At 42.1% G+C, this 12,376-nt stretch overlaps 1 protein-coding gene across 1 annotated transcript in view; it reads left to right on the top strand.

The window, feature by feature from the left end:
* The window catches only part of uap1 (UDP-N-acetylglucosamine pyrophosphorylase 1), a 40,775-nt gene that overhangs the window by 9,564 nt on the left and 18,835 nt on the right, over positions 1–12,376 (top strand). Inside the window, exons 3-5 of the mRNA XM_088348793.1 lie at positions 1,423–1,627; positions 7,324–7,499; positions 10,676–10,848. Of these exons, the coding sequence (XP_088204919.1) occupies positions 1,423–1,627; positions 7,324–7,499; positions 10,676–10,848 (554 nt within the window). The remainder of the gene's footprint in view (positions 1–1,422; positions 1,628–7,323; positions 7,500–10,675; positions 10,849–12,376) is intronic.

The following is a 12,376-nucleotide window of genomic DNA, read 5'->3' as shown; positions in this document are numbered from 1 at the left end:
AATTTTGGGTAAAGTGCTTGTAAATGTTTGAAATTGTTGCCATGTTTCTTGGCAGTCTGACTCTATACACCACGCAATAAATGAAGAAGATTTTAAGAAGAGTGTGAAAATGACGCAGACACTACACTGGTGGCTTGTCATGATGGCGTTGTTATGTGAAGCGTCACCTCCCCCTACTGGTCGCACACAAGAGGACAGCTCTATTTAGAAAACCAGCTCCTCACGATTCTACAAAGAGGTTAAATACAAAATAATTTGAGTTTTTATACACTCAATAATTACCCAACACCTACAAAGCCTTTCATGTTTGTAAACAAGTGTGACGTAGCCAAGATACATTTGCATTGTTGAAGCTGAATGCCAGAATTCATGTCAGTTTATAGCAGCCCATTGACACAAAAAGGCAGTAGATCAGGGGTGTCAAACTATTTTAACTTGGGGGCCACACGATAGAACAAACATTCTCTCGGGGGCTGGACTAGTCGATTAGAGAGAAAGAAATAAGAGAAAGTGAGGGAGAGAAAAAGAGAGAGGGTGGGACAAAGAGAGAAACAGAGAATGTGAGAAACAAGAGATAAAAAGAGCAATAGTAAGAGATGGGATAAGAAAAGAGAGAGAAAGAAAGAAATCCAAAGAAATACAGAAAGAGAGAAAGAAAGGAGAGAAAGAGAGAAGGGGAGAAAGAGAGAAAAGCAAAAAAGGGAGAGAGAGCTAAAGAAGGTAAAAAGACAGAGAAAAAGAGACAAAGAGGAACAAAGAAAGAGACAACGAGTGAAAGAGAGAGAGATAAAGAGTGGGAGAAAAAGGGAGAAAGAGAGAGAGAGTGACAGACAGAGAGAGAGAGTAACAGAGAGTGACGGAGAGAGAGAGAGAAAGAAGCGAGAGATAGAGAGAGAAAGAGAGTAACAGAGAGTGAGAGAGAGAAAGAAAAGATGGAGAAAAAGAGTGTAAGAAAGAGAGAAAGTGAGAAAGGAAAAGAGAGGAAAAGACAAAAGGAGAGAGATAAAGAGAGAAATAATGGGAGAAGAGAACAAGAGAGACAGAGAGGGAAAGAGATAGAGGGTGGAGAAAAGAGAGAGAGAGAGAGAGAGAGAAAAGGGTGTGAGGGAGCAAAAGAGAGGAAAATACATAGGTAGAGAGATAAAGAGAGAAATAACGGGAAAAGAGAAAAAGAGAGACAGAGAGGGAAAGATATAGAGGGAGAAAACTACAACTACAGCGTCTTTGTGAGAGGCACCCGGCTTTGCAACATTAAGTGGACATATTTCAACCTGCAGCTCGTTTCTCTCTTGCACTTCCCTCAGCCTTGTCAGGCCCGCTAAGGGATTGAATCCGGCCCGCGGGCCGCCACTTTAACACCCTTGCAGTAGGGGGAGGTGACAAATATAATTGATTAAAGGATGCTTTTGTTCTCCCCTTCAGGTCTGGAATGCATCTCGCGGGGTCAAGTGGCTGTGCTATTGCTAGCTGGCGGTCAGGGAACCAGACTGGGGGTCCCCTACCCCAAAGGCATGTACGACGTGGGGCTTCCGTCCCACAAGACCCTCTTCCAGATTCAGGCCCAACGCATTCTCAAGCTGCAGAAGCTTTGTGAGGAGAAGTACAAGAACAAGTGTACTATCCCCTGGTAAGGCTCCAGACGGAAACACCAGTAATGGTTTCGTAGTGCAATGGTTAGCACATTCGCCTAAAACAAGTAAGGTCCCCGGTTCGAGACCCGGTGAGAGGGATGGGCGCCATCGAACTGTACTTGCCCAAGACCCTTGACTTGACAATGGTGCCCTACCACCCTAGTGGTTAAGGGATCCAACCAACCAAAAGTACTGTTACTTCAGAATAATACCAACTTTGTTTTCCCTATTCACACATGATTGTCAACCCAATTCGGACCATTCAATATTCGCTAAATATGCAGACGACACCACGGTTACTGGCTTTATTTCAAATGGAGACGAAACTGAATACCGAGCAGAAATTGATTTACTTTCCACCTGGTGTCATGAGAGTAATCTGTTATTGAATGTAGGTAAATTAAGGAGATGATAATAGATTTCCGTACTAAGCCTCCCCCGCATGTGCCACTGTCAATTAATGGTAGTGAAGTGGAACTGGTCCATTCATTCAAGTTTCTGGGTACTTACTTGTCAGCTGACCTCACATGGACTGTCAATGCTACCGATATTCTCAAGTCAGCCAGACAAAGGCTCTACTTCCTTCGTCAACTCAAATCATTCGGAGTCCGTCAATCCATTCTAGTCAATTTTTAGCGTGCTATCATTGAATCAGTTTTAACTAGGTCAATCACAGTTTGGTTTGGTCGCGCCAATCAGAAAGAATTGTCAAAGATGGAATCAGTAGTGAGGACGGCAGAGGAAATAATAGGTACTGGCCTCCCGTCCCTGCAAAGTATCTACATCGATCGAACTAGAAAACGGACACTAAAAATTATAGAGGATCCCAGTCACCCTGCTCGCAGGAACTTTGATTACCTGCCGTCAGGTCGCCGTCTTCGCTCCATTGCGAGCAAGACTTAAAGCATTTTCATACAGGGGCAGATTTAATTTCTTAAATAATTTAGCTAAGTGAACTCCATCAAATATATGGCCGAATTAGTGTCGCTCGAGTCTCTGTCTAGTCTCCTCTCTCTGTCTTCCAATTTTTCCTCTGCCCACATTTGTTGCCGCAAGATGGTGTGCCGGCTCCTCCCATGGGCGTGCCAGGAAAGTCCCCCTCATGGGCTCCATCACCTCGGAGAAGAGCGTTGCGATGTCTGTCCTTATGCATCTGCCCTTCTCCGTCAGAGTCCTGTTATCAAAATTCCCTAGTCAAAATATTTTGCATTTGGAACGGCGTGACCTGAAGCCCACTCAGTGAAAATCTTCATTGCACTCGATAAATGTAACTTGTATTTAATCGTATAAAATCCTTTATAGTGAAATATATAAAACGCTTCATCATCCAAGTAATTACTTTAGTAAAAGTAAAAAAGTACTTAGTGAAAAAAAGTGCTGATTAACTTTAGTCTTATTTGTTGTTTTTTGTTTTGTTTTAAATCATCAAAGTCCATTCAATCGACAATAATGTTGAGGAAATTCCTTTAAATTATATTTATTTGGTTCAGAATCTAATTTGGTGGTTACTTTTTGCGTATGAAAGGTATAAAGTGAAAAAAGGTTGGTAAAAGCGGTAGTGGAAGCGGCGAAAAGGAAAGCAAATGATGAATGGTGTAAAAAAATAGGAGTTAACTTTGAGGAAAGGAGAAAAGTGTTCTGGTAAGAAGTGAAAAGAGTAAGAAAGAGTGAGTCTGGAAAGGAAGAGAAAGTGAAAGATGGGCCCGGTAGATGGCTGATTAGTGGTAGTGCAGTCAGGACAAGATGGGCAGAGTATTTTGAGGAGTTGCTAAATGTGGAGGATGGGAGAGAAGTGAGAGTAGAGGCGATTGGTGGCTTGGGAGAATGCCCGTGTTGGGTGATTTAAATGTAAAGCCTGTGGAAACATGGGAGGTGCAAGAGGCAGTGAAAGAAACGAAAGGGGGGAAGGTGCTTGGGTTGGATGGTTGCACTGCTGAATGCTTGAAGAAAGGTGGCACGGCTATGATTGACTGGTTAGTACCCTTGTTAAATGTATGCTTTTTAAGTGGTAGATCAGGGCATGATGTCATAATGGTCTGCAGTTTGCAATAGTCTGTGGTCGGTGCCGCCCTTTGATGCTCCTTGTGATTAAGGGCTATACAATTTTAACATGACTGGATTTCAGCCTCCCTGGTAAGGTCTATTCAGGGGTACTGGAGAGGAGGGTCCGCCAGGAAGTCGAATCTCGGATTCAGGAGGAACAGTATGGTTTTCGTCCTGGCCGTGGAACACTGGACCAGCTCTATACACTCTGTAGGGTCTTTGAGGGTGCATGGGAGTTTGCCTGTCCGGTCTACATGTGTTCTGTGGACTTGGAGAAGGCATTCGACCGTGTTCCTCGGGAGGCCCTGTGGGGGGTGCTTTGGGAGTATGGGGTACCGCACAGTCTTATCCGGGCTGTGCGGTCCCTGTATGCCCGGTGCCAGAGTCTGGTCCGCATTGCCGGCAGTAAGTCGGATTCGTTCCCGGTGAGGGTTGGGCTCCGCCAGGGCTGCCCTTTGTCACCGATTATGTTCATAACTTTTATGGACAGAATTTCTAGGCGCAGCCTTGGCGGGGATGGAGTCCGGTTTGGGGGCTTCAACATTGCGTCACTGCTTTTTGCAGATGACGTGGTGCTGTTGGCTTCCTCAGGCCGTGATCTTCAGCTCTCGCTGGAGCGATTCGCAGCCGAGTGTGAAGCGGTCGGGATGAGGATCAGCACCTCCAAGTCCGAGGCCATGGTACTCAGTCGGAAAAGGGTGGTATGCTCCCTCTGGGTCGGGGAGGAGGTCTTGACCCAAGTGGAGGAGTTCAAGTATCTTGGGGTCTTGTTCACGAGTGAGGGTAGGATGGAACGGGAGATCGACAGACGGGTCGGTGCAGCGTCTGCCGTCATTCGGACCCTTTACCGGTCCGTCGTGGTGAAGAGGGAGCTGAGCCGAAAGTCAAAGCTCTCTATCTACCGGTCTGTCTACGTTCCTACCCTCACCTATGGTCATGAACTTTGGGTCATCACCGAAAGAACACGATCCCGGATACAAGTGGCCAAAATGAGTTTCCTCCGCAGGGTGGCTGGGTTCTCCCTTAGAGATAAGGTGAGAAGCTCAGTCATCCGGGAGGGACTTGGTGTAGAGCCAGTTGAGGTGGCTCGGGCATCTAATAAGGATGCCTCCTGGACGCCTCCCTCGGGAGGTGTTCCGGGCATGTCCCACCGGCAGGAGGCCCCGGGGGCGACCCAGGACACGCTGGAGAGACTATGTCTCTCGGCTGGCTTGGGAACGCCTCGGGGTCCCGTCGAATGAGCTGGAGGAGGTGGCTGGGGATAGGGACGTCTGTGCTTCCCTTTTAAGGCTGCTGCCCCTGCGACCCGACCTCGGATAAGCGGAAGACAATGGATGGATGGATGGATGGATTTGACATGTTTTTGAGTTTTTCCTTGCCCTCATGTCGGTTTTAGATCAGGGTATGGTGTCATAATAGTCTGTAGTTTGCAAGAATCTGTGGTCTGTTCAGCCCTTTGATACTCCTTGTGATCAAGGGCGTCACAAATAAACATGACTTGACTTGAATTCAGCCTGAAGAACAAACATAAGACTGGTTTTACAATGAGATTGGGGTCAAAGTCGGCACAATTGACAGTTTGATTATAATATTCCAGTAAAGGTAATAAATGATAATCAAGTAGTTTCTGTGTGCCAATTTTTTAAAATCTTATCTGAGTAAGGAAGGTCTGGCATTATTGAACTGTAAATAAACATTAATCCCGTATAATAATGACATCTTAATTAATCCAATCACAGCCGCCATGTAGCCTCACTTGTTTTTATCGTTTTTTGTGCTATTGTTTCAAACCCCAGTGTGTAATAGTCAACCACTAGATGGCACTGTTATCCAACATAAAAGAAATACAGTGGCAAATGAACACAGCGTAGCAGGAAGATGCCAGACAAACATGGCGGCGACTTCTAGGTAGGGATTCCAATATGTCAAAGAAATCCAAATTTCTCAATCTATGATTTTAAATTAACATTGGCATGATAGTTCATTTTGCGTAGTATTAAAATATATTTTTTTCTTTTAATGAAAGTTTTTTTTGTAACTAGGAGGCACTAATTATAACACACTGTCCCTTTAATTTTTTTGACATGATATTTGATCTTTTTTTGTAAAATATCAATCTAATTTATTTGGTCTGTCGAAAGTAATTTTTGGTGTTTAAAGAAAAAATAACCCCCTTTTTGTAGTGCTTAAAAAATCTGATCTTTTTAGGATATAGTTGTACAATTATTTTTTTGAAGTTGTTAGAATAATGTATTATACTGTATATGGACCCTTTTTTATTTTAAATAACCCATTTTTTATTTTCAAGACTAGAAAATGCAAGTAGTGGAGCTGTCGTTTCTTTTTGACCCAACACTTTATAGGGTTAATCGCAGCCTTGAGTTGGCTGTTTGAAGGAGGGCAGAGTAAAGGAGAATCGAAAATAAAATAGAATAGTCTTCATTGTCATCGATGACAACGTAGTGCACTGATGAGTATATTACACCTAAAATAAGGAGAGAAGACATCAATGGATTTTGAACTTGCAAAGAGGACTGGGAGAGAAGTCTTCAGATAAGAAAGTCAAATTTTATAGTCAAAATGACGAGAAAGGGCTTTATAGTCAAAATGAGGAAGTGGTATCATAAAATCTTGTCCAATATTAAAAATAGAATAAACTTATCATGTAACTCGGGGGTTAAAACGTGGCCCGCGGACCAGATCAGGCCCGCCAAGGGTTTTAATCCGGTCCACAAGACAACGTGGACCAGATTAAAAGAGACAATCCGAGACAACGTGGACCGGATTAAAAAGAGTTGCAGTTTTAAATATGTCCACTTGGTGTCGCAAAAGCCAGACCAAGCCACTCACAAAGCAACTGTAGCTGTATTTTTTTCTCTCTTTTCTTTGAACTTTCTTTTCTCTCTTTCTCTCGCTTTTTTATTCCTCCTCTGCTCTGTCTTTGTCTTGCTCTTTCTCCCTCACTCTCTTTTTTTCAATCGCTCCTACCTTATCTGTATCTCTCTTTCCTCTTTCTCTACTCTCCATTTTCTCTCGCGCTCTTCTCTATTTTCTTTCTCTCTCTCTCTCTCTCTATATATCCTCTCTCTCTCTTTTTTTCTCTCCTCACTCTTTTGTTGCGCCTTTTTCTATTTTAGCCTATGTCGTTCTTTCCTTCTTTTTCTTTCCCTTTTCTCTTTCTCTTTCTTTTCTTTTCTCTCTATTTCACTCTCTTACCATTTCTATTTGATTCTATCTCTATTTCTGTCTCTTTCTCTTTAACTTGCTTTCTCTCTCTCTGTTTCTCTCTCTCGCCCTTGCTCTTTCTCTCTCACTTGGTCTTATTCCCTTTCTCTCTCTCTCTTTTTTTCCTTTCCTTCTTTTCTTTTCTGTTTAATCTAGTAGTCTGGTCCCTTTGAGAATGTTTTTTCCCTCCCACCATGTGGCCCCTGAGCTGAAACGAGTTTGACATCCCTGATGTCACTTGACAAAGTAGTCTGAAAGGCGAGCCTGCAATGTTCTCCAAACTGGGCAAAGAGCAGCCAATGATTATTTTGGCTGTGTTGATGACACTCAATAAGATTCTTGTCTTCTGCCCTTCCTACCATACCCTTTATCGTGTTTTTGGTGCGTTCCTCCTCCATTAGACTTGTCATCTCTCACTTTTCAGGTACATCATGACCAGCGGCAGGACCATGGAGTCCACCAAAGAGTTCTTCTCACGCCTCAACTACTTCGGTTTGGAAAAGCGCAATATCGTCTTCTTCCAGCAGGGCATGCTACCAGCTTTGGACTATGACGGCAAAATCATCCTGGAGAGTAAATGCAAACTCTCCATGGCCCCAGGTACCGGATTTATTTGTGTAGGATGCATACTCTTGTATTTAAAATCGGGAGCGAATGGGAGCAAATTTTGATTCACTTTCTCAGTCCAAACTTTGTGGTCGGACACCAACGGGAATCGAACCTGGGTCGCGCGGGGGAAAGCGCAGAATCCTGATCACTGGACCATCAGCGATTATAGATAACACATGAAAAGGCATAGGATTTGATATCATCATCACCATTGTTGGGCACGTTAAAACCGCAATTAGTCATAGTAACTCACTATTTTTTCCAAAAAGTAACTGAGTTGGTAGCTGAGTTACTCTGTAATAGAAGTAACTATGTACCAGGGAAAATTACTATTTGTGTTCCTTTAAAAAGAAGCTGTATGTCAAAGAATTTGAAATTTTCAGAGCAGTTTTTGAGTCAGTTGAAAAGAGAAGAACAGATAAATAGATAGATAGATACTTAATTCATATATTTCACTATAAAGGATTTTATACTTCATTCATCCCCGTGGGGAAATTCACATTCAATGTGTTATTATTTACACCGAGGAGAAAAAGAATTTTTGTAAAAAAGAATTGTGGACTGTACTTGCAAATCAGTCTTGGTCACGTGCATATGGTGGTAATGAAAAATGGTAGTGTGAGTAAAAACGATTTTTTTTCTTAAAGGGATAGTGTGTATTATTTGACCACTAGATGTCACCGTATTGTGTAGTGCAAAAAAATGGGTTTTAGCGCACAAAAAATGCGTGTATTCAAGGAATTTCAACTCCTTGCCCTGAAGAATTCTCGTGCCGGCGCGATGAAGGGGCCTATCGTGGAAGTAGAGCCGGAGCTAGCGAAGCGGCTAGCGGCGTTATAAGTCTTCGGTACCATCCGTAATCACGGAAAATGCGAACTCACGACCAAATAAGATCATCGAGTGCTGGTGGAAAACATCGAAGCGCACAGGGAGCGCAGTTGCTGTGTTTTGCGGAAACGTGGCTCACGTTTAGCATTCCGGACGCTAACGTGTAGCCACCCGGAGCTACCCGGAGCAATCCGGCTTCAACGCCGCTAAACAGAGACAGGAAAGCCGGGGGGAATCGGAGAGGAGGCGGACTTGCTAACACGAGGTGGTGTATCCCTGGATTTTCACAAAGAAAAGTTTTCCATCTGCCGCAGGGATGTCGAACTTTTGGATTGGCGTGTGACGTCATCCACTCCGCTACAAGCACCCCTAGGGCATCATGTTCATCTGTTAATAAACAACGGGGTAGACTGCTGGAAGTGTGAATTTCCCTACGGGGATGAAGAAAGTATCTATCTATCTATCTATCTACCACTTTCTGTGTTTTTTTGGTTTGAACAATTTTATTGACAATTTTATCAGCAATTAAGCATATTCACAATTTCGTTATATCTGACAATATGACAAGTTTTTATCGACACTTTTAACAGCAATTAAGTTTCGACTTATTACCGACACTGAAGAAAAGACCAATTTTTTGTTGATTTGCACCTAATAGCAACTGTTTTTTCGGAGGCATACTTCTCTTTCACTCGACTACCACCAAAACAATGACGTCATCTCGAAGCAAAGAGATCTCGTTTGCCGAGACCAAAACAACAATGGCGGATCTGCCTGACGAAAAGTTTGGAGTGCGGTAAATCTTTAAAAAGAAAAAAAGTAATCGGGTAATAATGACAACTTGGTGTCAAAAAAGTTGCGTCCTGGGGACTCATGTTGATTTGACACAATGCGTCCCCAGCGAAAATGATGCGTCTAGGACGCAGGGACGCCGGCAAACCAGAACACTGCCTCTAGACAGAATTGGTGCAGTTCAGTTAAATTTGATGGCTTTCTGACATGGACTTGTTTCTTCAGCATTGTCCACAAGTTCTCAATGGGGTTTAAGTCAGGACATTCTAAAACCTTAATCCTAGCCTGATTTAACTATTCCATTACCACTTTTGGTGTGTGTTTGGGGTCATTATTCTGTTGGAACACCCAACTGCGCCCGAGACCCAATCTTCGGGCTGATGACTTTGTTATCTTGGAGAATTTGAAAGTAATCCTCCTTCATGATCCCATTTAATCTCTGTAAAGCACCAGTTCCATTGGCAGCAAAACAGTCCCACAGCATAATACTACCACCACCATGCTTGACGGTAGGCGTGGTGTACTTCAGGTTAAAGGCCTCACCTTTTCTCCTCCGAAGATATTGCTGGGCAATGTGGGTAAATAACTCGATTTGTGTTTCGTCTGACTACAGAACTTTCCTTCAGAAGGTCTTATACTTGTGTTCAGCAGCAAACTTCGGTCGAGCCTTAAGGTCCTTACTTCTTGCACAGCAGCCTCTGAGTCCCTGGAGATGCAAAACACGCTTGACTGTTGATACTGACACCTGTATTCCAGCAGCTTCCAATTCTTGGCAGATCTGCCTTTTTGGTGATTCTCAGTTGACTCTTCACCCTCCTGACCAAGTGATAGCTTGCGCTTTCTTCCTGATCACGACAGTGACAAAACGGTGCCATGCACTTTATACTTACAATTGTTTGCACTGTTGCTCTCGGGACCTGCAGCTGCTTTGAAATGGCTCCAAGTGACTTTGATGACTTGTTCAAGTCAATGATTCGCTTTTTCAGATCCATGCTGAGCTGCTTTGACACTCCCATTCTAGCGTTTGTGGACGTTTGCATTCAATGAGCCCTATTTAATGGCCTCCTGTAATCACTCACAAGAAGTTAAGAGGCCATGCAATAAAGCTACATTGACACACCAAAAATGCTACTTTGTGTTGCTGTATCTATATTTTCGACTTAGCAGATTGGGTGACTTTTTCTGTTAACCCATAATCAAGTCATAAAAGAACCAAACCTCATAAATGTTTTTTTCAGAATTGTAGAAATAACTGCAAACTCAAGAGAACCATAACATTTTCTTCACAAGTGTGTGTCAACGTTTGACCTCAACTGGATTCAGCACTCTAACTACCGAGACCCGGTTTCGTTTACTGTTGCGTTCCATGTTTTGCATTGCGGTGAGTGATATTTTTCGACCGATTGTTGCACAAATACGGTTAAACCTTGTGTACAGTATATCGTGCAGCCGAACTTTTTTTTGTATAAAAGAAAAAATGCGATAATTTGCAAGCAATTGCCCGTATGATTTTTTTTTTCTAAGAGATAATATTTCTGTGTTTTCAGACGGGAACGGGGGTCTGTATAGAGCTTTGGGCAACCAGGGCATCTTGGATGACATGCAGCGGAGGGGGATTGAATGCATTCATGTTTACTGCGTGGATAACATCCTGGTGAAAGTTGCTGACCCGGCATTTATCGGTTTCTGCCTGGAAAAGGATGCTGACTGTGGAAACAAGGTCAGTTCCTGTTTTTTTTTCTTCTTTTAAGAAGATCTTTGTTTCCTGCAGTCTGTGTTGTTGGCGACACACTTAAATAATAAGATGTATTCATCTAAAATGAGACATCGACAAGGAGAATAAACGTGTCATGTGATTAGAGATAAGGAAGTTCAATCCCAGAACTCCCACAAGTGTACTTAACCAAAAGGGACATCTAAATCCAGCCCACAAAATCAAGCTTTACAGAATAAAAGAACATATTAAGTAGTATTACCCATAATCAATGTTCCCTGTCATTTTCCTTACGGGTCTGAGCGTTCACACAAAGTCGGTGAGCAACGCTTGAAACAACAGTGAGCAACGGCAATCCCAAGTGTGGCAAGATAATTAATTATCAAACATGTCCAAAACTTGACATCAAGTTACATTTTGCTGAGTTTCCGGCAATGCAAAAAAAAATTTCACTTATGAATGAATTGACTCATGTATTATTGCAAAGGTTTTACGGCCTACAAACCTCATTTGTTTTTACAACAATTCTTTCAAAAGATTTTCATTTTTTTTTCTTGTATCTTTTGACGCATAATACTAATATTTTTGGGGGCTTATCTGGTCGGTTTCAAGATACAGAACTGTATTTAATCACATTTTTTTAGTGGTAGTACAATGTTGTCAACAAGATTCACTTGGTATAATTGGAAATGATTTGCATGCAACACAAACTTTTTCTTCTTTTTCGTTTTTTTTTTTTAATTCCTTTAAAAAAAATTCATTTTGTTTATTTTCTCCTAGATGTTACTTTTTTGTTTTTGTTCTCAAATTACCTTTTTTCTTTTGTTTGTTTCTTTTCCTTTTTCTGGCTTTTTTCTGAATTTTTCCTTCTTTTTTCTCTTCCTTTTGTTTCTTTTTTTCTCAGCTTTTCACTACTTTTTCATTTTGGTATTTTTTTCTTTTTATTATATTTCCCCCCCCCTTCCTTTAAGTCATTTTGTGCACAATTTTACATAATATTTGGTCGTGTAGGGATTAAAGAAGCAAAAACAACCCGAAGAGCCGTTTGGGACCCGAAAGAGCCAGTTCTCTTTAGTGAGCCGAGCCGAAGAAGCCGGTTCTCGTCAAATTCTACTAACTTTACTCAACTTCGTTCTACTTCAACTCGACTTCAAAATACCGCATTTAGGACACAACGTCAGAGGAACCCTTGTATTTTTACCTTCATGCACTGTAACTTTGACTTAAGTCGCTTCTTAATTAGTCATTTTGAGCCCTGATTTTTGTGCGCTGGCTAGATTTTCTTGTGCGCTGAGAATGTGCGGGCAGTGCGCAATTGGTAACATTGCCCATAATGCAATTCGTCAATTTTAAGCATACATTTAAAAAAGAAAAATGATAAAACTGAGCTATTCAGACTGTACATTCAACTAATTCCAGAAAAAAAAACAATTAAATACCAAGCCTGAGAGTACAACTTCTGCTTATTGTATATTTATTGGATATATTATTGGAAATATTGAGCTTTTTGCAGTTTTGGTAGCGCTTTGCATCT

This window comes from Urocampus carinirostris, chromosome 12 (assembly GCF_059441175.1).
Source record: "Urocampus carinirostris isolate Australia breed hairy pipefish chromosome 12, RoL_Ucar_1.0, whole genome shotgun sequence".
NCBI classification, from domain to species: domain Eukaryota; kingdom Metazoa; phylum Chordata; class Actinopteri; order Syngnathiformes; family Syngnathidae; genus Urocampus; species Urocampus carinirostris.
This window is presented reverse-complemented; position numbering and strand designations above follow the sequence as displayed.